This window comes from Platalea leucorodia (assembly GCF_965183815.1).
Source record: "Platalea leucorodia genome assembly, chromosome: 7".
Lineage (NCBI taxonomy): Eukaryota > Metazoa > Chordata > Aves > Pelecaniformes > Threskiornithidae > Platalea > Platalea leucorodia.
The window spans coordinates 5,761,494-5,783,370 of NC_138829.1; the positions used below are offsets into that span (position 1 = coordinate 5,761,494).

General features: G+C 41.1%; 1 protein-coding gene across 4 annotated transcripts; it reads left to right on the top strand.

The window, feature by feature from the left end:
• Positions 1-1,191: 1,191 nt before the first annotated feature.
• NAA30 (N-alpha-acetyltransferase 30, NatC catalytic subunit) lies at positions 1,192-21,013 on the top strand. 4 transcript variants are annotated; one of them, XR_014228698.1, is made up of 5 exons: positions 1,192-1,285; positions 1,572-2,501; positions 10,028-10,151; positions 11,529-11,630; positions 12,215-12,242. XR_014228698.1 is itself a non-coding variant. In XM_082316737.1 (5 exons), exons 2-5 carry the CDS (start codon positions 1,575-1,577, stop codon positions 20,144-20,146), a joined length of 1,245 nt encoding a protein of 414 aa, XP_082172863.1. In that variant the 5' UTR covers positions 1,192-1,285; positions 1,572-1,574; the 3' UTR covers positions 20,147-21,013. The 4 variants fall into 4 exon arrangements, 3 of the variants coding, with proteins under 3 accessions (XP_082172863.1, XP_082172865.1, XP_082172864.1); XM_082316737.1 differs by lacking the exon at positions 11,529-11,630 and adding an exon at positions 20,009-21,013 and having other exon boundaries at positions 12,215-12,270; XM_082316739.1 differs by lacking the exons at positions 10,028-10,151; positions 11,529-11,630 and adding an exon at positions 20,009-21,013 and having other exon boundaries at positions 12,215-12,270.
• Positions 21,014-21,877: the final 864 nt, after the last annotated feature.

The following is a 21,877-nucleotide window of genomic DNA, read 5'->3' on the forward strand; positions in this document are numbered from 1 at the left end:
CTGCAGAGCAACTGCAGGACACATAAAGCCAACATGATTAGAGATAATACGCATTCATCTTCCTGAATGGAGTCTTGGAAAAAGAAATAAATCTAAAAGGACACAGAGACCCATTTCAGTCTCAAAAAATTAAGTATTTCTGTCGTTAGTTACTTTGAATAAAAGCCTTGTAATTCACTCGCTTTCAAAGAGGTGTTTTACTCTTTTCCTACTTTACTTCAGAACTCAGCAATTCATAAACGGAAGCCTGTAACCCCGCAGCCTATTTTCTTCCTAATTAAAGAGCCCTGTTAGGACACGTAGAGAAGTTGCTGGATTTTCCTTTTAAGTCCAGACCTGTCACTTCCTTGAAAAATAACTGTAGCAAATGAAAATGAGCAAGCCTTACAACGGCCTGGCAGAGCTTTCATGTGAGAAAAGGAAGAACCCACTGTATTTTGAGGGGCTGTGTGTGAGTTTTGATAGAATCCTCACATCGGAAGGACTTGTTTGGTGCTGTGGTATCGAGTAGCATGGCCTTGAAACAGGGATTATTTAACGCGGAACTGTGTAGAAATGGGATTCTTGAGCTACTTTTCAGCTTTGCCGAGTTTCCACTGCTACCAGTTGCACGAGGTAGCCTTTGCCTACCCAGAGGAGGAACGACGTCCCTCACACTGCTTTGGAAAGGAAGAACAACTCCTGCGTTCTTCCCTGACCTGCAAGCAAAGCCCTGCTGGCAGCAGGGCAGCGGCTGTGCCCGGTCGGCTTTGGGCTGATCAAACGAAGCACAAACACGAACGTGAGCCTCTCCTGGGGCGTGACTGAGGGCAGGCGAGGCAGCAAAGGGAGACGTTTGAGGGCACAACGGCACGCCGGCGCCCAGGCAGCGCGGCAGCACCGCGGCCCCGGCCTAGGCCGAGCGGGCCCCACGGCCCGAGCCTGACCCCAGCGCCGGCCGCACCCGAGCAGGCCGCGACCCCCAGGGCACCCCCGGGACCGGGTGCCCCGAGCCTCCTGGGCTGGCCAGCGGGGGCAGCGGGTCCCTGCGGGGCAAAGAGGCCTGGCTGCGGGCGGCGCGGCCGGGCCGGCGGGGTGAGGGCGGCGGGGCCCCGTCAGCGCTCCCGCCCCGCCCGGGCCCGTAGCGGGGCCGCCCCGCCCCGCCGTCGCTAGGCTCCGCCGCCAAGGGAGGAAGTGTCGTAACGGCTGACAGGAAACTTGGCGGCGGGTTACGGCAGCGGCGGCCGCGCTTGGCGGCCGCTGGATGAGCGGAGAGTGGGAGCCGCGGCGCTGAGGAGACGCGGGGGTGAGTGGCCGCGGCGGCGGGCGGGGAGGCCGCGGCGGCGGCGGGGGGCCGCCCGGGGCCCGCAAGGGACCGGGGAAGGGCCCCGGTGGCGGCGGCGGGGGGAACGGGACAGCAGGAAGAGGCGGCGGCGGGGCGGCGAGGCGGGGCCCGGGCACCGTCTCTGCCTTTGTTCGTGCCCCCCCCCTCCCCGCCGACCGCGGCCCGTGAGGCCGCCGCCTCCCCCCCCTCGCCCCCCTCTCGTCTGACGCCCTCCTCCTCGGTGGGTTTGTGTCGGTCTCTCCCGTAGGATATGGCCGAGGTACCGCCGGGGCCTAGCAGCGTCCTCTCCCCGCAGGGGGACACGCTCTCCCCCTTCCCCGGAGGAGGAGGAGGAGGGGGGGCTGCTTCCTCCTCCTCCTCTTCCACCTCCTCTGCTGCCGCCGCCGCCTGCACCGGGGCCCAGGACGAGGAGGCCGAAGAGGAGGAGGAAGAGGAGGGACCCGCGGGCGGACGGGAGCAGCAGCAGCGAGGAGGAGGAGGAGGCAGCGACGGCGGCAAGGGGGGGCCGCAGCAGCAGCACCGCCTCCACCACCACCACCACCATCCCCCGCACCACAACCACCAGCTCAACGGCCTCATCAGCCCCGAGCTGCGGCACCTGCGGGCCTCCCTCAAGAGCAAGATCCTCAGCTCGGAGGCAGGGGCAGCCCCCGAGGGGCTGGAGAACAAGCGAGCCAGCAAAACAATGGGCTCCGGACAGCAGCAGCAGTCATCGCCCCCGACCACAGCACCGTGCTCATCTCCCCTTACCAACCACCTCCCTCCCCAGGGAAGGACTGCACCCTCTCCTCCTCCTTCTCCCCCAGCAGCAGCAGCAGCAACAGGGGACAGGAGCCAGCCTGCTGCCACAACTACGACTGCTGCTAAGACTGCAGCCCGCAATGGGCTGGCAGGAGGGACTGCCTTGGAGGAGGAAGAGCAGGAGGAGGGGGATGAAGGAGGGGAGGAGGAGGAGTCCCTGCTGCTACTCTCCAGGTCCTTAGGAGCAGCTTGCAGTTTGAAAGGCTCGGGAACGGACTCTCAGCCCGAGGAGGACCTAACGATACGATACGTCCGATATGAGTCAGAGTTGCAGATGCCCGATATCATGAGACTGATCACCAAAGATCTGTCTGAACCCTACTCCATTTACACATATAGGTATTTTATCCACAACTGGCCACAACTTTGCTTTTTGGTAAGTGCCGGAGGGGGAAAGGGAGGGCAGGAATTGGGAGTGGTTTGGGGTTGGGGAGGAGAGGATTAAAGGGTTGACATTTGCGGAAATACTTCTGATAATCTTTTTGTGGATAAGGCCAAGCTTTTTTGGAAGTACCTGCCTTCCTAATGCAGTCCCCTTGTGGCCTGTGCATGTATAAGTAACGCATACGCCTGAACTTCCTACGTTTGTTAATGTATGTTTTAAGTGGTGGGGAAAGGCTTTGAGCACAGGGCTAGGATCCAGGAATTCAAGGCTTCTAATCTTGGTTTTGACATTGACTTTTGTGACCTTTCGTAGCTCATTTTATCATTCTGTCTCAGTTCTTAGGTTTGTATTTAAAAAAGAAAGTGGTTAGTCCACTAGTGTCTTATGAGTGCTTAGTAGTTCTTGCACAATGGTTTTAAAACAGACTTCAGCGTGGGTAGCATATAGATGTTAAGTGATATGTGGAGAGAGACTGTTAAAGGTTTTGTAGACTTTTTGATCTACTAGCTTTGAAAAAGACAAGTACAACCGTATTGCTTCTTACAGATGTGATAGTGTATGCAGCGTGCAGAAATTTTCATGCTGCTTAGATTGTCTTGCTGTACTAATCATATATTTAGTTTTATATTCTTTCTACTGCACTATTGAAAAGATTGATTGACCTGTCACCCTGTCTTTCTAAATGTTTAGCGCTTCTTATGGAAGAACTTGTGTCTCAGTTGAACAGTATGCTTTTAGGATGATAATCCATCCACAGGTCTATGAAGCTGAGCATAAGTTGGCCTGAGGGGTATACATGCATAGTGGGAGCTTAGCTGGGTTTGATTTACTCATAAGAAAACTTACGTCTGCAAAACAGAACGTTTATGGGAGTGTATGGCACTTCCTCGCTAAGGTAAATGATGAATTCGTCTCTCTTGATGTTTTAATCAAGGCTGGACACTTCTATGAAAGGTATGATTTAGCCAGAGCCAGGACACCCTTCCATTCAGGAGTATTTCTGTAAAATTTTAATAGGATATGAGTACAGGAGGTGAGGCTAATGGAATCCATCTGGTCTTAAACTTCCTGAATGTTCTTGGTTTAGGGTCTGGTATAATTTATAGCGGGATTTATATGATTCATAGGATTTTCAGAACTGTGCCTCTTAAAACCCTGAAGAGGGAATACAGTAGGATTATAGAAAGTTGAGCAAAGCATTACCTTCTGGAACAAAATAGAAATACAAAAATATTTGAAAACATTGTTTGATGCAAAGTCATGTTTGCCATTATAAGGATGCTGATGAGAGCAGAATGGTATTTTTCAAGCACTGAGCTATGTGTGTGACTGATTTTCCTATTACTGAAAAGAAATGCTTGTGAACTACGAATAAATGTCTGTACTTTCAGCATCAAGTGCATCGCTGGTAATGCCAAGGCAAGGTTGGATACTATTAGATCGCAATGCATCCGTTTAGACTTTAAATCTTTTTTTTTTTTTTTTTTTTTTTTTTTTTTTTGCCAGGGAGTAACTTGAGAATTTTCTTATGCAAAGAGCAATGGCAAGTTGTTTGACAGAGCACTAAAACAGATGATTTCTAATATTTATTTTTAACAAGTGCATTCAAAGAATAAGATATCACTCAAGGAGAAGAAAGTGTCTTAAGCTTATTTTGTAGTGACAGCTTCTTTTTTTAATAGCCTTGAAGAATCAACAAAACTTTACTTGAACTCTGTAATTCTACTCAATTTGCCATTTTTTTAAAGCGTGGAACAATGTAAAGTACATAAAACCATACAGAAGAAAATATGGCTGTGACTGTCTAAAGCTGTTAGCAAATTGTCGTCTACTTAATAATTTGAAGCTCTTGAAGTATGTTGAGTCAAATCTGATGGGTGTTTTTTGTGACTGGTTTTAGTATTTTTAAGGTTTGGTTTTTAGGGGTTATCTTGAAGACTTTCTGTTCTATAAAATTTAATTTGTCCTGCAGTTAATGGATTCCTGAACTACTTCTATCTATTAAGTCTCTTTAAAATATTTATCTTCAGTCAGGGACTGCATATTCCAGTTAGCAAGAACAGTGTCAGGATGGTGAACTTAAGCATAGAGCCTGATCCCACAGAATAATTTGTCTTTAATGCCTTGTGACCTCGCACCCTTCTGGTTTCAGGTTTTGATTGGTCTTGGGGAGAGGGGTTAGACTGCAATTTGATTGTACTCGAAAAAATATCTGTAGGGGCTCAATCAATTCCTTTACTGAATTTCACCATCACCATTTTAAAAATCTTCCAATGCATGCTCCCCTGTCTTCATTGCACTGTTGGGGCCTCCTTTCCCTTTCTTAACATGTGATGGGAAAGCATTAACACCACTTAAATTTGAAGGTGGGATGTGTATTTTCCATAAATGATCAGCAATTGTCCCTTGCTGATAGTTATTCAATAAACCATCTTAAACACCATAATTTTGCTGCCTAGCGTTTTGGATGGCTGACAAGGCAGAGCTGTTTTCTGGGGGCATTATCAACATTATTCCTGTTGATAATTATCTCATGGGTTTGAAACTTGCTGAGTTTTGGCTTGGCCTTCCCAAGGTGCACCGTTGCTCTAATGGCTGGTGCATCCAAAGGGCTGCTTGCTTTTCCTTTCTGTTAACTACCTCTTCCTGGCTTGTGCCAACTCTTGTGTTTCTCTGATTTGTGAAGCTAAGATAGCCCTCCCACCACCACCATATATTTGTAAGTGTATGTATGTATATGTTTTAGGGTCAGGTTTCTGTTGGTTTAAGGCTCCAAACATGTTCATAGTAGGCTGTCACAGGCACCGGTGTTGGTGCAAGGGAAGAGGTGAGAGTGCACAGCTGGAGGGAAGGCATAGGACCAATCCTAACTAGTCACTAGTGTGGTTTTGCTGTATCAAACGAGTTCCTAACTGTACACTCAAAAAAGAAGATCATAATCCACTTTAAAAGGACCTGGAGATACTAGGAATCTTCAGAGTCTCTTCATGTTAACGTCAAATTCATCTGTGTAACTGTCGTCCTGACTTTAGGGCTAACAAGTTGGGAACACTTGATGATCAATTCTGAAGTGTTACACTGCAGCATTATCTGACTGAGCTGTGGCAAGGTAACAACCTTCCCCTCCATAAACTGCAACTGTCTGCTTTAACTCAGGTGTCGCCTGTCTTTGGAAGAGCAGGTTCGCACTGTGTGCTGGGTGTGGATGCTCTGTAAGTGCCTGGTTTTTACTTACTCCCAGGAGCTCCGTCAGCCCAGTTTCTCTTCAAGTGACCTATGATAACCACTCCTCTGTCAAAAAAATGACAGAGGAACAGGGTATCTTTTGTTTCACGTGAAGCATTTTTAAGCACCGCTACAGCTTTGTCCCCATATGGATTGTAAATGCATTTTCAAAGTTGCAGCTTTCTTTTAAAGTGTTTTTTGCAGTTTCTAGTCTTAGCAGCATTAAAGTTCTAGAACTTCCATTTAGAATTGATACATTAAATATTTCAGAAAATTGTTTTCAAAGTACTTTATCGTGGGAGAGGTGAGCTTAGGAAACCTGCTCTCTGCCAAAGTTTGGATAAGACAGGATGTAATAAAAGCAGAGTTCTGGCTGAGTGTTGTAACCTCTCCTGCAATTCACAGTACTGCACCGTTCAGCTGCCTTTTATGAAAAATCTGGAAAATCTGTGCTTTTATTGGCTTCTTAACTTTGCCACTAGCTATAGCAGCATTTATAATTTAAACTTTCACAAGTTTAAAAATAACCTATTAATTCCATGTAAGTGGTATTAGATGTGTTGTAAATCCTAAAAGACTGCAGTTAAGGTCTTGTTTTATACTAATGCTTTGCCTTTTTTTTTTTTTTGCATTGGATTTTATTCAAGAGTCTAAGCATACTTCATGTTGAAATTAAGACTTGTAAGACATCGTTCCTGTTTTTTGGTTGCAGAAGACTTGGGGCATAAAAGAAGAACCAGAAAAGTTAGGAAACTGGGAGGTCTTCCTAGCCTCATGGCAGACGTAGGAAGAAATTCTGTTAACATCCACTCCCAATTTGCAAACTCTCTCTGTGTTCCAGTTTCCTCTTAGGAATGATCGTGGTTTTAGATACAAGCTTGCTGTGCTACTTCTCGCTGTCAGCGGCTTTGTGAAAACTTCACTCATTGCAGCATCTGAGTACGTAACAACAGCTAGTGTAGTTATTCTGGCAATGCCCTTGCACAGGAGGGAATTACTCGTGTCCAGTTTCATAGAGTGGAAACAGAGTGACTTTGTGATTTGCCCAGTATCATAAAGAGCTCTGACTGAACCGCCAGACTTTTGGTTAAAACCATTAGCCTAAATGTATCCTCTAATGGCATTCAGTAACATGATCACTAAATGTAAGCCAAAGGATTCATACAGAGCTGTTTCTGTGATACTTTGGGGTGGATTTTGGTGCGTGTGTGAAAGGGAAGCTGTATTGCAGTAGCGCAGGTTCTACTGCATTTGAATCACAAAGTATTTCTCTTTCAGGGGCTAGTTGGTTGTTTTAATCTTCCTCAAATGGGAACAAATGTCGCAGGATCTGGGTATGAAATGCATACTCAGACTGTGGCTGACAGACTTAATGCCATCTTTGCTAATGAAATTAATGCCAATTGTTTAATTTTGTGAAAAGTCATGTTCTTGCTGATTTACAGACACTTCTGTGCTAATTCTTCTAGCAATACGTGGGTGCAATACAAAGATACTAAAATCTAGTTCGTTTTAAACACTTAGACTTATTCATAAAAACAAAGTTGATGCAAATAGTGGATTTGAATTCATGTATGTTCATCCTGCTAATGACTTATGATTGAAGTAACTCTTATAGTACTCTGTGGGGTTTGTAATATATAATAGTAACTTGGGCTGAATTCTGTTTGCAGAAACTTGTATGTTTAGAAGTACTCTCATATACCTCAAAAGAAAATTTGGCCCATGATTGTCTTTTCATAAATAGTGTTGTGTGGGAACTACTTTTTCTCTCTCCTCCCTACTCTCCCTATTTCAGTCTGTTTTTTTTTTTAATTTATTTACACAGTGTAGCCTTCTCTGGGGAATTAAATTACAAAGTTTTACATCACTTTTGAGGTTCATTTCCAGCTTTAGATAAGGTTGGAGAGAAGGAGAAAGGAGAGAAAAGGCAACAAAAAACCTCAAATTGAGGTGGAAATGCAGCACTCCCTCTCTAAGTGGAACCGTCGATTAATTGGCAGACTTACCTGCCTAAAGACAGAGAAATAGGTTTAAGTGTTTGGGGAACCGGTAACAAAGTCATACTTTATTCAGCTCTCTGGCAACAGTGGTAAAACCAGTGGGTATTTGCTGCTTTGATCACGGAAACAAAATTCTTTGCTGTTCATTTAGCGTTTTAACTATATGATTCATGAACATAGCTTTTCTGAAAAGTGCCCTAAACAAGAAAGAACACAGATTGCAATGTCTAGAATGTCACTACTCTTGAAGCGTGTAAAAAATATATCTTAAAAATTCTCTGCATGACTGTTACGATCAACAATTTGCACGTGTTCACTTCAGGGCAAAGCATAACTATAACATGCTAGTTTGTGGTGTGCCTTTTTTTTTTTTTGTGAGGTATAAGATTACATCTAGGTACTCTGCATAATTATAGCAGTGTTATGAACAGTCTGTCTGATGATACTCTTTATTTAACTCCCTGGTTTTCTCAGGTCTGAGCTGAGACACAAAACTTGCCTTGAGCTGACACTTTGCATGCACAGTTTTAGTATAAGTACAGCTTTTCTTTTCTATGGAATAAACTGTGTTTTAGAACGAGTGAAAGACTGCTTAGAGGCTGTGTATTTCAGTCCATTTAGATCATGCTACAGTTTTTATTTTAAAAACCCACTTGTTCAGATTGTTCAGGGTTGTTCTTGGATACTGCTAAAAATGTGTTTTCTTGCCAAATAAAAATTTAGCAATAATTATATTTATAATATATAATTATATTTGCCTGATGAGCTTAAACTATATTAGAAATGGTGTTAGGGTCACACTGTATCATAGAGCTTTGGAACTGCAGCTCATAATTTTGGGCTGCTTCATTTCACCTTCGCTACAGCTCCTGTTTGACAGTTAACTTGGTTAAAAACCCACCATCCAGGTAGAGATGCTAGAAGACATTATTCTTTTGGGGGCAAAAAACCTGTGCGTCTGTGCCTACAATGTGGTCTGCGTGAATTAAACTTGTATCCGTAGTCTTAGCCTACAAGCTGTATGCAGAAAGGTTCAGGTGGTTGGAGACTATAGAGTATATACCATAGACTTCGGAGAAGCGAGCGCTGGGTTCCCAGGTGGGCTGCACTGAGGCTTGGCAATACTGGCTCTGGCAACTCCTCTTCATTTGACGTGTCTTACTGTTGTAAATTTGGATTATCCAGAAGCGCTTGTGCCAGCACATGCTTGTGCCAGTCATGTGCTGTAGTCCCGGTTTAGTTGCTACACTTGAGCCGAAGGCTAGTTCCCCCCCTGCAGATACCGGTCTGTCAGAGTCTGTGGATCCATTTATACACCCATACGTACAATTATGAGTTTCTTTTTTATCTCTGTCAGTCTTTCCTGAATGAATAGTAATTCATTCTCCCTTTGGATGCTATCCTACTCTGCAGCATTATTCAGCTTTACTGCTGCAGGTTATAATGTCACTAATCTCTCATGCTGCCTAATCCTTCAGTTAACATATGACTTAGTTTTTCTTACACTCTTTCTCTAATGTATTTCATGGTAAAATTTTGGTGCAAGTGGTTTGATAAGCATTTGGGGAGGAGTTGGGTTCTGTTCTTTTTAGGTTTTTTTTCCCTTAATATTTCAGAATAACTACATCTCCTTGACCCCACTTTTTGTGACAATACCATTGGGATTAACTGTCAGTGCATAGCTCTTAACAAATGAAATCTCTGAACAGTTAAAATGTGTGAAATTAACTGTGTGCTTTTTCTGTTTGTTCTTTGGGTGTCGTATGGCTGAAAATGACAGTTTCTGAAGATTAAACGCAGCAACATTTTTCTGTGATCCATTGTGGCCTTGACATTAAAACCAGACAAAAATTAAGCATGTTATCTACCACAGCCCTTGTACAGGAAAATTCAGATCACTATAAAACAGGAATGGACTTTTTTCCCCCTCTGCGGCAGCCCGTGTGAAAGGGTGACTTGTGCCTTAACCTGGTCTTTTTTTTCTTCCCCCCTTTTCTATCACACGTGTTCTTGCCTGTAGACTTCATGGAATAATACTGTGGGTCTCTCCAGGACAATTCATTGGTTGTTAATTGACTGTAACTTTATTTGAATGTAATAAAGAAGTAAGAGTCCTTTAATCTTATTTATACTTTCGGAGATGTTTTTAAAATTTATTTAGTTATTTTTTTATAGCTTTATGCAAACAAATTTTGTGTGGCTGTTTCACTTAAAATGAACTGGTTTACTACTTTTGGTAGCACTGTAGATCACAAACTGAGAATGCATACGTGTATGTTTGTCTTTAAGGCCATGGTAGGTGAGGAGTGTGTAGGTGCCATCGTCTGCAAGCTGGATATGCACAAAAAGATGTTCCGCAGAGGTTATATAGCCATGTTAGCAGTGGATTCCAAATACAGAAGAAAAGGAATTGGTAAGAATAGCCTTTTTTGTTATTTCTTACTTAAGTCCTCTAGTTGGGATAACTGTAGCTGTCATAAAGATTTAAGCAGAACTGAACTTCTAGATGTGGTGGTTTGTCTGTCATCCCCACCTTACTTGTCCACACAAGCTCCCCTGGCTTTTTTTCTGTTGTTAAAATAATCCAAAATGCCCTATGAGATTTACATCTGGGATACGATAAGCTAAAAAGAAAGGCAGCCAGCAGCCCCTTACCTCTGCCTATTACCACTGTCAAATAATAACAGTGGGAATTGCTTTGCGTTTTTATATGTGCCTTCATCACTGTATTTCTATGTTATTTTCTGTGTATCTCTTTTCAGCAAGCTTATCCCCTGGCTTTTCCTTATCAATTATGCATATATTACCTGTTGGTGAGAATGTATGTAGCTCATTCTTGTATCAATAAGTGAAGAAAAATAGTTGTGTATTGCTACTTGAATAACTGAAACGGAGATCTGTTTTGTTGGGAAGGTACATGATAAAAGAAATCACCCTTGGCCCTCCCTTGTTGATCAGTTTTGCCCTGATGAAGGGATTTTCATTCTAACACCAGTTATCCTAGTTGGCTTAATTAAACATTTGTTCTTATGGAACTTATTTTTTTGTGTTGGTTATTTTGAAATTACATTTTGTAACATTTTTAACTTAAAACATGGACATCAGCTTTAAAGGCTAGAAATGTGCTTCACCACTCATTCACACTGAACAGCTCATACTTTTGTGATTAAAGACAGAAAATTACTTGCAATGGGGAAATACGGTGATACGTTACAGAATGGTACCATTGTGTTTGTTCTCCTCTTAAAAAAAAACCAACAAAGCCTCCAAAAAACTTGAAGCACTACATATTATCATGACTATTCAAGCATGTGCAGATTTTTTTTTTTTTTCTTCAGTGCAATTCTGAAGCCATTGTTGGTTTCTGTAGTGGAGCAGAGGGAAGAGGATACTGAGAAATCACTCTCTCTCCTTTCCTTTTAGCTGAGTCATGAAGGAGCTTGCCATAATTTAATTGCAGGTGCTTGGATTCATAAGTAAATAAGAACTAATGCTGCTGTTATGAAGATCTCTGCAAGATTTTTTCCCCTCGCTTTAGTCAGTTCATTATTTTAGAATTATATAAATAGAATTTATATTTAAAGCCTTGCTTACTTTAGCATTATGTATGTTGACTTTTTCCTACACTTGCCACCTTGCTGTTTCTCAAAGTGTGCTGTTAATCTGAAGATTTGTTTTAAATGTAGTACAGTTTTGTCGTGTGTTCAATGAAAATCTTAATTGATTAAAGTTTTGAGAATACTTTAAACCATTCTCTAGATTCCTTGGGGTTTTTTTTCCTTTTCCTTAGCCTTCTTATGGAAGTGAGATTTATGCAATTTCATTGAACAGCAGTTTTTTCCACTAATAACTTTGAAATCAACTTTCAATTTCACCCCAATTCTACAGACAGGTAGGGATATTACATTTGTAGAACTGTTGTGAAATAGATGAAAAATAATGATAAAGAATTAAATTAATGCTTGACTGAGGGGAAGGGATGGGCTTCAACCATATTATTAGATACTAGCAAATCCAAATGGGAGTGAGCCACGAGAAAAGTGGTTTCATAAGTTCTGTTACTAATAGAAGTATTTGTTTTAGTATGAGGAAATTCCCTTGGAAGATGAATGTCCTTCAAGTGCGTGCTAGCAGATTTTGACTTTAAATGCAACAAAAAGGAGTGAATCACATCTTGGAAGGCTATATATAACACTATGTTAAACATAGAAGCCTGTTTCTAATATCCTTGTGTTAGAAGAATCTTGCGCTCAAGCTGAGTCTCTGGATAACTTTACGGATTATTTTAATGTTCAAACTTGAGACTGCAACTTGACTGCAACTTCTTGTTTCTTTCTTTCTTTCTTTCTTTCTTTCTTTCTTTCCTCCCTGCTTTCTCCAGGTGTCACGTCATGTAGGTAGCACACATGTTAGTCATATATAAACTAGCATCTTTTGCATTGCAACTCTGACACTTAACTGAAATCTATATTTCAGGTACAAACTTGGTTAAGAAAGCTATTTATGCTATGGTTGAAGGAGATTGTGATGAGGTAAGATTTTATAATCAAAAACTTTCATAATGTAAATGGTTTGCATTCTCCTATATGTGGATTCATTTTACAGGTTTTTCTTCTACAGGACTTTTTTTAGGTGGGGAGTGGGTTGGTAAGAAGCTATTCCTTTTATAATAAAAAGAAAAATAGCCTCGGAAAAATGCGTGTCACAAATAGGAGAAGGATTTTCTAAATTTGTTACAAGGGCTCAAATTCAGTGTTTCAGGTTTTGTTTTACTTTGCGAATCTGCCTCAGCCTTTGGTCACAGGCACGTTTTTCTCCAAAGACTCTAGTTGAAGGTGCTACTGACCTGCGTAACTTACGTGTTGTGTGCAATACTTCCGTACTTTCAGAATACACAGAGATACTGGAACAATACGTGCTGTAGTATTGCAGAATATGGCTTTATCACAACAAGGCGTCAGGCTGTTCTGACAGTGCACAGCTATATGCCGTAGCACTACCCGAACTCTCATGATTTAACACGTCAATGAAAACTTGGAAGGAAAGTGACTGAATCATCGTCGAGCTTTCTCTGGCCTATATGTTATCAGTCTTCCCTTTTACCAGATTACAGTCCCTACTTTTATATATTTATGTATAAAAAGCAACTATGTGCCATGTTTAACTTGTGAGGAACTCTCCCTACGTCCATTCTCCTTAATCTGGTTATCTGTCCCTTTAGCTTTTATCTGCTTGGTAGAATGCAATTGTTAGCTTGTTCCAGTATGTGAGCACTGTGTCATTTCAGTGTCTCATAGTTAATGATCCTTTGATCTCTCTTTTATCTCATTTCAACTGCTCCCTCAATTGTCCTGCTGCGATGTGGTGAAGTTTCTTATGCAAAACTACAATTTGTGTCGCAGGACTTCTGGCACGTAACTCTGTTTATTTTTCCACTTGTTGTGTTATGCTTCTTGCAGCATCCTTGCATATGTTCTCACTTCAGTCATTGTTTGAGATATTTATTCTTTCCTTCAGATTCCTTCATGCCTCTGCTTACTGGTGTCTCCCCCCCCCCCCCCGATTTACGTTGTACTCAAGCAGTGTAGTGCAATCTGATAGTTCTGTAATTCTTTAAGTTCTGTGTTTCAGCTTGTTGCTTCTATCATCATATGTAACATGCCTTGCTCTAATCTGTTTTACTACTTGCTACATTCAACTAATCAAGAGAAGTGTTTTTGGTTGTTTTTTCCATTGCTTTCCACTATGGTCTTGAATTCCTTTGCCATTGCTAGAGTATTCAAGATTAAACAAAATTAAAAAATAATTGAGGAATGGTATCACACTGTTCACATCGCAGTTGGAGAATTGAGATGCAGGGAAGTGAAGTGAATTGCCTGCTGTTGTTAGAGAGTCAGCAGTAGAACTGGCTATTTCTACTCAAGCTACTGGAGTTGCAATAATTACCATATGATTTATGAGTGTATGTACTACTTCTCACATCACTTCATTTCTAAATTGGACTGTCTAACAGGTATGCGCATAATGATCTCTCCTGTATCTTTCTTTTTTCCTACTGCTGTAATATTAGTCCAAGAGTCCTTCTCACTGTTTTTTTTATCTTTGTAAGAAAGAAATAAATGTGATAAGGATTGCAGGCTAGTCTGCAGTGACACCTCATTAAGTCTTAGTCACAGATTTTCATCTATGGTGCTGCATAAATGCTTTGTACTAAAAGCAGAAGACATTTTTCAGAGACCGTTGCTATCCCTCTTTAATCGAACGCTCTGCAATTCAGGCTCCTTGAAGTGCGTGCTGGACGGGTGCAGGCATGTTTCAGTTCCAGTTTGGAAACTGTGGAACTGTGTTTGTGGGATGATGATTCTGAACTAATTATGCCCTGCTTCTTGGGGGCTTTTGCATCAGCTGAGTCTTGTGCTGGCACAGAGTGTTGAAACAGGAGCTTATTATGCCCGGGCAACGTGGAGTGCAAGCAGAGTATGTTTCTGACTTTCTACGCCAGTCAGCAGAGGCATACCCATGCTGATTTGATATATTTATGTTGTTCCTTTTCATGCACAGGTTATCTACAGCCAAATAGCCGATGTTTTCATGTTTCCTTCTTTTCTTTGCCACCAAGCATAGGTTTCTTCCAGACATACGTGGTATGAAATAACGATGTTGGTTACTTGTACCGCATGGTGGATTGCCGAGTTTTTCAGTCATGACCAGAATTTGAAAAATCCAACTTGCCACCCATTAAAAGCTCTGTCTGACAGAGCCAAGACACGTACCCTCACCAGTTTTTACAACATTTGTTGGGAGAATGGTTTCTGGCTGTCTGATTGATGCCTAGAGCTGGTCAAACATGAAGTAGTGCATCACAGTAATTTGTCTTCGTGAGGTGTGTAAATAGTTTAATCATCTCTGCTGCTCTTAAGATATTTTTCTACATCCCCTAATAAAATCAGAAGCATGATGAAAATAAAAAAGATGCTGCTACTTGATATAAGATGAACTGCAATTAAAAAAAAATGCTATTTTCTGAAACTTGCTTGGAATACGATTAAAAACATGAATATGCAGCTGTGGGTGTCATGAAAAATTTCCAAAGGCTGTTTGGAAACTCTTCCCTTCAATCTAATTATGGAATAGATGCAGTAAATGTACTTAATTTCAATAATTTGTGGCATATAATCTGATAAATGCTTCGTTCAGTGTGTTACTTTGAAAAGTACTGTAGATTGGACTTTTGAGATAGCAACATTGAGTCCTGAAAAATAAAGGATTTATGTAACACCATAGATGAAAATCTTGAAAAATCACTACTGATGTGCTGGCATTTCAAAGTATGCTGCAATATTTTAGGGATTAAGGACATTCCCCCCCCACCGCCCCGTAAGCTGATTTAGTGGGAATGAACTAAGCCAGGCCTATGCAACAAGTGATTTACAGGGCAAGCTTCTGTGGTCAGTCAGCTGCCTAAGAGGTAGTTTATGCTATATGCCATGCTTCAAAGCCGAGAGGCACTATCCTTCCAGCCAGGGGTTGTTTCCCGGCTTGAGGAAGCTGTGGGGTGAGTAGGTGAAGGAGTGAATTGGCTGGGGTGGAATCTGTGGGGAGGGGAGGAGGTGGCCATGAAGCTGGCCGTGGCCTGTTAGAATAGAAATGAGGGAAGTGATCTGATGTTGGGGGTGGGTGGTTGGACTAGAAATTACCTTCAAGCCTGAAGAAAGTGCTCAACAGCATGCTTTGAGCTGGAGTGTCTGAATATAACATTATAAAATTTGAAGGATCTTTGATTATTTTTTTTTTTTACCTTGGTGACTTTCTCAGGCATTTGATGTTAATGAATTTTAATATTTGGGCTAGTGAACTGAAGGTTTTCAAGGTTATAATGGGCTGAGTTTCCAATAGGTCACAAAGATTTAGAATAACTTTATGGGCTGATTGCATAGAAAATGTAAAGTATGGAAATAAATCAGGTGAAGGTGAATAGTTTTTCTCCCATCTCCAAAGTTTTGAAGATGTTATTCTTCCAGTGTAAAAAGGAAAGTAGGTGCTAACTTCAGCAAGTTGGGCATCTGGCTGCTTTTTGTACATGTGCTTAGTTTTTACTGACAAGCAATTTTCAAAAATGGTACTGCTTAAGACCTTCATGTTCAGGGAGGTGATGGTGCCCCCGTACTCAGCACTGGTGAGGCCGCCCCTCGAATGCTGTGCTCAGCGCTGGGCCCCGCACCCCACGAAGGCCATGGAGGGGCTGGAGCGTGGCCAGAGCAGGGCAGCGAGGCTGGGGCAGGGGCTGGAGCACAAGGCTGGGGAGGAGCGGCTGGGGGAGCTGGGGGGGCTCAGCCTGGAGAAGAGGAGGCTGAGGGGAGCCCTCATCGCTCTCTGCAACCTGGGGGGGGTCGGTCTCTTCTCCCCAGGAACAAGCGATAGGACCAGAGGAAACGGCCTCAAGCTGCACCAGGGCAGGTTTAGGTTGGATATTAGGAAAAACTTCTTCCCCCAAAGGGCTGTCAGGCCCTGGCACAGGCTGCCCAGGGCAGGGGCTGAGTCCCCATGCCTGGGGGTATTTAAAGGACGGGTAGACATGGTGCTCGAGGACATGGTTTAGTGGTGGGCTTGGCAGTGCTGGGTTAATGGTTGGACTCGATGATCTTAAGGGTCTTTTCCAACCTTAACGATTCTATGATTCTGTGTGGAACTGTCACATCCCTTAGAAAGGAGTTGTTCATTCATATGCAGGGTTTCCATCTGTAACAAATGACTGTTAAATAATCTTCGTATTACTGAAATAATGTACCATATAACTGGTAACTAATCAAAATAAGACTCTAGTAAGTGGTACTTTTAAGAGCTTTTTTTAAGCAAAATGTAGAATCTGAAAAGGAGTTGCAATGTTTCATGAGAATTTCCATTGAAACTTCAGGGTGATTTAAAGTGGGTTTTTTTGACCACACCAGTAGGTGTGTCATTTTAATTCAGTACCACACTTGTAAAAATTAAATGTATATTTTTATATAATCCTATTTGAAATTATCAAACTATTGACACCTTAGCTTTTTCTTAATCTACAAATCATCTAAGGTATTAAGTGTCATATTTTGGGTACCACCTTTCTTTAAAAGTTAAGGCGGTTAAACTGATTAAGGATGCTGGACCAGCACCCATAACTTGAGTCTGATGATACGCCCAGACTTACAAGTAAGAATAGCAACCTCTTCTGTGAGTGCTGAGCAAGTACTTTCTTCATTTGCTTATTTGGTTTGGCTATATTCATTCTATGACTTGGTTTCTAAACTTGAGTTCATTCAGAGTTTGAGCTGAAGAAGCAAGAAAGCTTGACCTCTCCATTTTTCTTCAGTTTAGGAATAAATTCTAGATATGAAAATGTAGTAACAAGAAACATTGCACTCTGCTCTCATTATAGAAGATTTCTTGCTTCTAAACCCAGTTAAAATAAGAGAATTGAGATAAAATGTTAGGTTTATGAAATTTAAGACCTAAGAGAAAGTCATAGCCTTCAGAAAGTTGCAACTTGTGCAGAAAATGTTGTTAAATCCAATCAGACCTTTGCTGGTCTCCAGGGGAGGATGCGATTGTGTTATTAGAGGATTTAACAGGCATATGTGTACAACAAAATAGACCCTATGAGACCAGAAATAAGTGCAATGATGGAAGGTTTGGAGCTTGATTAAAAACCTCACACAGGAAGAGATGAATCCTTCACAAAACGAAGCTAATGAAATTAGGATAAAATATGACTGTGTTTCCTTCTTAGATAACAGAAACGTGTCTTCAGCCCTTTGAGCTCAAAGCGATATGTTGAGATCAGGGAATTATTTTTCATTGTGCTGAGTTTTCCTTAGAAATACCAGAGCAAATCGCTTGCATTTGCTTTCAAGATGAGCATTCACTCAGGCAGTGGGATTCCAACAAACCTGAATTTCAACATTTAACCACTCCCTTAAATTCAATGATCTGCAGTGTTGGAAGTCTTTTAGCATTGCAAGATGTGCAAGCTTACAGTTGAATACAGACTTGTTGTATCATTCTGCCAGGTTACTAAACTTTTATGAGAGTGAATGCCACTTGTAGCTAGAGTTCAAATAATAGTCTCCTGCACTGTGGATTTACATGGGTCAGATTTCCTCTTTGGCATAATGCTTTGTTTTAATTTGGATTAAGTTGTACAATGTGCATAATTGTGTAGAAAATAGCACTCTTCAGGAAAACTATTGCACTTCCATAATTTTGTTATAAATTAGTAGTTATCCATTTTAATGGATTAAGGATGTTAAGCGTACTCGATCAAGCCACAAGACTTGATAGTATTCTATGTGGTGCCAGCTAGAGAAATTCAATCTCTAATTCTTGCCATAAGACTAAGAATTGAATTAGGTTGTCTTAAGTGTGCAGGTACAACAGACTGTCCTGCTGTAATTTAAGAGCTCTGACTATTAATATTTTAATGTGTGACTCTTAGTTCCTTTTCAGACAATGAACTTCTTCTAAGCCTTATGTTGTTCATTGGGTTGTTAGCCCCAGGTTTGCTGTTCTTTCAACACTCTTACACTGAGAAGCGCAGGGGGAATTATCCATTGGAATGTAGTTAGAGTGGCTTGAAACTTCAGTAATGGTCAAATATATATATAAAATGGATTTTTAAATCTTATTGAAGGTGACCAGTCTAACTGCTGGCTGCCTGCCTCTTTGACATTGGCTTAGCCACTTCTCAGACTGCAGAAAACAAACCTGATGGAGAGGAAAAGGAAAGGTTCTCTACCAAGTCGCTTTTGAAGTAGCTCAGCAGTAAGCCTAGTGAGCTGGCAGAAAAGGTGAGTGGGAATGGAGATGCAAGCCTGAAGGTAGTGGGGCCAGAGAGTCCCTGAACTAGATTGACTTAAACTGCTCTACTAATAACAGACTAATACTTTGTTCCTGGTTTTAAGGGGGTAGGGGGATGTTAACCAGTTTTTCTGCTTTTTATTGGAGGAGAAGGGATCCTGGGTTTTGAGGTGGGGTAGATGACTTTTTTTGGACTAAGGGAGTTTCATGTATATAGTTCTAACTACACAAGTGGGTATCAAATGCTGTTTTAGAAATAGCCATTAGCGGACTTAATACCAGCAGTGATCACTGGTTTGCTGCAGAAATTGCTTAGGCTGTATTTTCATTATACGGTCTTTCTACAGTGTCCATCAGCTCTTGTTTAATATGTGAATGTACATTGTCATGGGGCTGTACATCGTCTAGTCAGCTTATTAGTTCAGCCCGTGTCCTTGTGCAACAATGATCTGTCCTTAATAGCAGAATCCTTAAATAATTGAGTTGGACGGTAAAGAGGCAAAACAAGTTTTTATCATTTGGAGTGGGTGCACGGCTTACCAGGTATGCCAGAGCTCTGCTCGGGGCATTTGGGGAAAAGAGGGGAAAACAAGTCAGAGGGACATACTTCAGCAGGTTTGTATTTAACTTCTTCTTAATGCCAGTGTAGTTTTTTGCCTGTACTTGAAACTTCTAGGATAATTTTGAGTCTTTGCTTAATTTGGACTACTCTTACAGTTGGGTTTGGTCTGAGCTATTTATGACAGGTCTTCCTGCAACTGGGATCTTATCAACACGGGGAGAAAAAAATGGAAAAAGCTGCTCTTTCTTCCTGGTGTGCACTCTGATTTGAGGTTGGGATACTTGTGTTGAGCACAAATATTCGTTGCAAACATTGGGTCTGACAGCTAGTCGTAGAATGCTGAAGTTTGTGTCTAGGTCTAAATCTATTGAATTAGAGGGCAAAGATATTAAATGACTAAACAAAACCTCATGTGCCAAGTTCTTGTGACATGCAAAAGTTCGGTTGCTCATTCAAAATTCAAAGTATGTTTTGGACCCTAACCTGTTTGGTAGGTTGGTTTGGGGTTTTTCTTTTTTTGGGGAGGGGGGTGGGGGGGAGATGTTGGGAGGCAGGGGTTGTTTGGTTTTTGTTTGTTTGTTTTTTACCCTAGCTATTAGGTAATGAGTTGAAATACTGTTTATAGCAAGAACTAAAATCTTGATATGAACGAAGGTTGTTTACAATTACAATTGTTGATTAACTACTTTTTTTTTTTTAAATGTGAGAATGGAGGGGTGTTGCTTGAATAAGTCAGGACAGGAAAAAATTAATTCCAGTCATTGCTAATAAGTGTACCATTAAATAAAAACTTTGAAATTGGTTCAGTAGTCATGTAATTGCAACTGCTCTAATATGCTATGCTTTTTTCTTCTTTTTTTTTTTTCCCCTTAAAGGTTGTATTGGAAACAGAAATCACAAATAAGTCTGCTTTGAAACTTTATGAAAACCTTGGTTTTGTGCGAGACAAGAGGCTGTTCAGATACTATTTAAATGGAGTTGATGCACTGCGTCTTAAACTATGGCTGCGTTAAAAGAAACCATCACATCAAGCAACTGACGTCCCAACAGCGCAGAGTTGTCCTTTGCATGCAATGCAATTTGTACAAAATTGCTTTGCAGGTGGACTTAGTAATTTCCATGCAGCTCTTAATCTGTCAGTGTCTCATTGAGTGTCGCACATATTTGTTGCACTTTGGCATGGCGCATTTGTTCAGAATTAAAACCGATTGTTTCAAACTTCGAGTTCTTTTGGTACCAGCAAGATGTGCCAGTTGATAGCCAAGATATGTTCATTCATTTGCAAGTCTACTGACTGTATTACATACACAGTGAACATTTTATCAAAGAACCTGTATGTGGAACGCGACTTTTGGTTCCAGAGAAAAGCCAATGTAGATTGTAAAATTCTATAAGTATACTAACATTTCATACAAAAATTGCCATAGTTTTCTGGAAAAAGGCTTCAATTTTAGGTTTTATTTTTCAATATTGAATTTTCCATTCTTAAATATTGGTACCTCAGTGATTAGTGAATGAAAAAATGTATTGTAGGGTGGGGTGTGTGTTACAATGAGTAACAGTAACAATTAAATTGCGTCTGCCAGTGCCTGTATAGATAAGTATATTTGTCTTCACCTCTAAGTTTGGAGTGCATGCTTTTATTCTTTTACTTTCTTCAATTGTCTTTGCAAGAAAATTTCTGCTTTTATTTAAATTCTGGATTTGATAATAAATTATTTCAGATTTTTATAATTTGGATACTTCTCCCAAACGAGGGTTTGGAAGGCCCTTCTTTTCTTATAGCAAGAAGTGTAAGCTATTTTGAAAACCTTGAGTAGCTGCTAAAAGAGAACCTGATGTCACCAGTAAATCTCTGCTGGTTTTGGATGCACTTTTTTTTGTTAAAAGAGTGAGGGACTTTTAAAAGAAGATATAGAAAATTAATGTAAATTGGTATGATTTTATTTAATCAAAATTATTGCTAGAAGCTCTGAAAAACAGCTATTTTCAGATAGTTGGAACAATTTTTTTTCAGATTCAGATTGCTTTGCTTCAGTGTTCTAAAATGCTTCAATCTTTGGTTCTTGGTCTTGGAAATAAATTTCAAGGTGTATTGTATGCATTTTTAGCTGCTCTCATTTTCTCTAAACTTACATGAGCTAAATTATTGGGGGATTTTTTCCCTGTAAAATCAAAGCAGCAGGGAAGGACTTTCTCTCTCTCTCTCTCTCTCTCTCTCTCTCATTCGCCCTTGCTCTGTTTTTCTCTTTTTTTTTTTTTTTCCTTTCTCCTTTCTTTAATTGGGCTTACATAGGTTTTACCAATACCGATCAATTTTTTCAGTAACTACAGTGTCTAGGCTTTCTTGTTCAGTGTGATTATATAGCCCAGTTCTATGAATCAGTTGGGTTTTTTTTTTTCACTTTGGCAAAAAAGGTATTTCTTGACTTGTGGAAGCACCTATGTAATCTGTGGGAAGGATGAACTCTCAGTGAATCCGCTCTTCTGTAGTTGAGCGTGCTCTTCAGATTTGCCTTACTACACTTTTTTTTTTTTTTTTAGGGTTTGGTTTGAGTCATGGGTTTTTTTTGCTAATTACTGTACACTTAAAAACAAAACCAACAAAACCCCTACCTCCAGTAACATTTGGAAAAGAGCCCTGTGCAGGAAAACTGGATTTAAAGGAAAGCCTTATTTTGCACAGACCAATCGCACATGGTGATGGACATTTCTTACCATGTACAAATTATGAGTTGTATTTG

What these genes read in the sequence shown, in the direction of transcription:
- NAA30 (XM_082316737.1), top strand. Translation starts at nt 1,575, where the DNA reads ATGGCCGAGGTACCGCCGGGGCCTAGCAGCGTCCTCTCCCCGCAGGGG. An exon ending in GGCCACAACTTTGCTTTTTG is followed by an intron (nt 2,502 to 10,027) that starts GTAAGTGCCGGA and finishes TTTGTCTTTAAG; the next exon opens with GCCATGGTAGGTGAGGAGTG. An exon ending in ATACAGAAGAAAAGGAATTG is followed by an intron (nt 10,152 to 12,214) that starts GTAAGAATAGCC and finishes TCTATATTTCAG; the next exon opens with GTACAAACTTGGTTAAGAAA.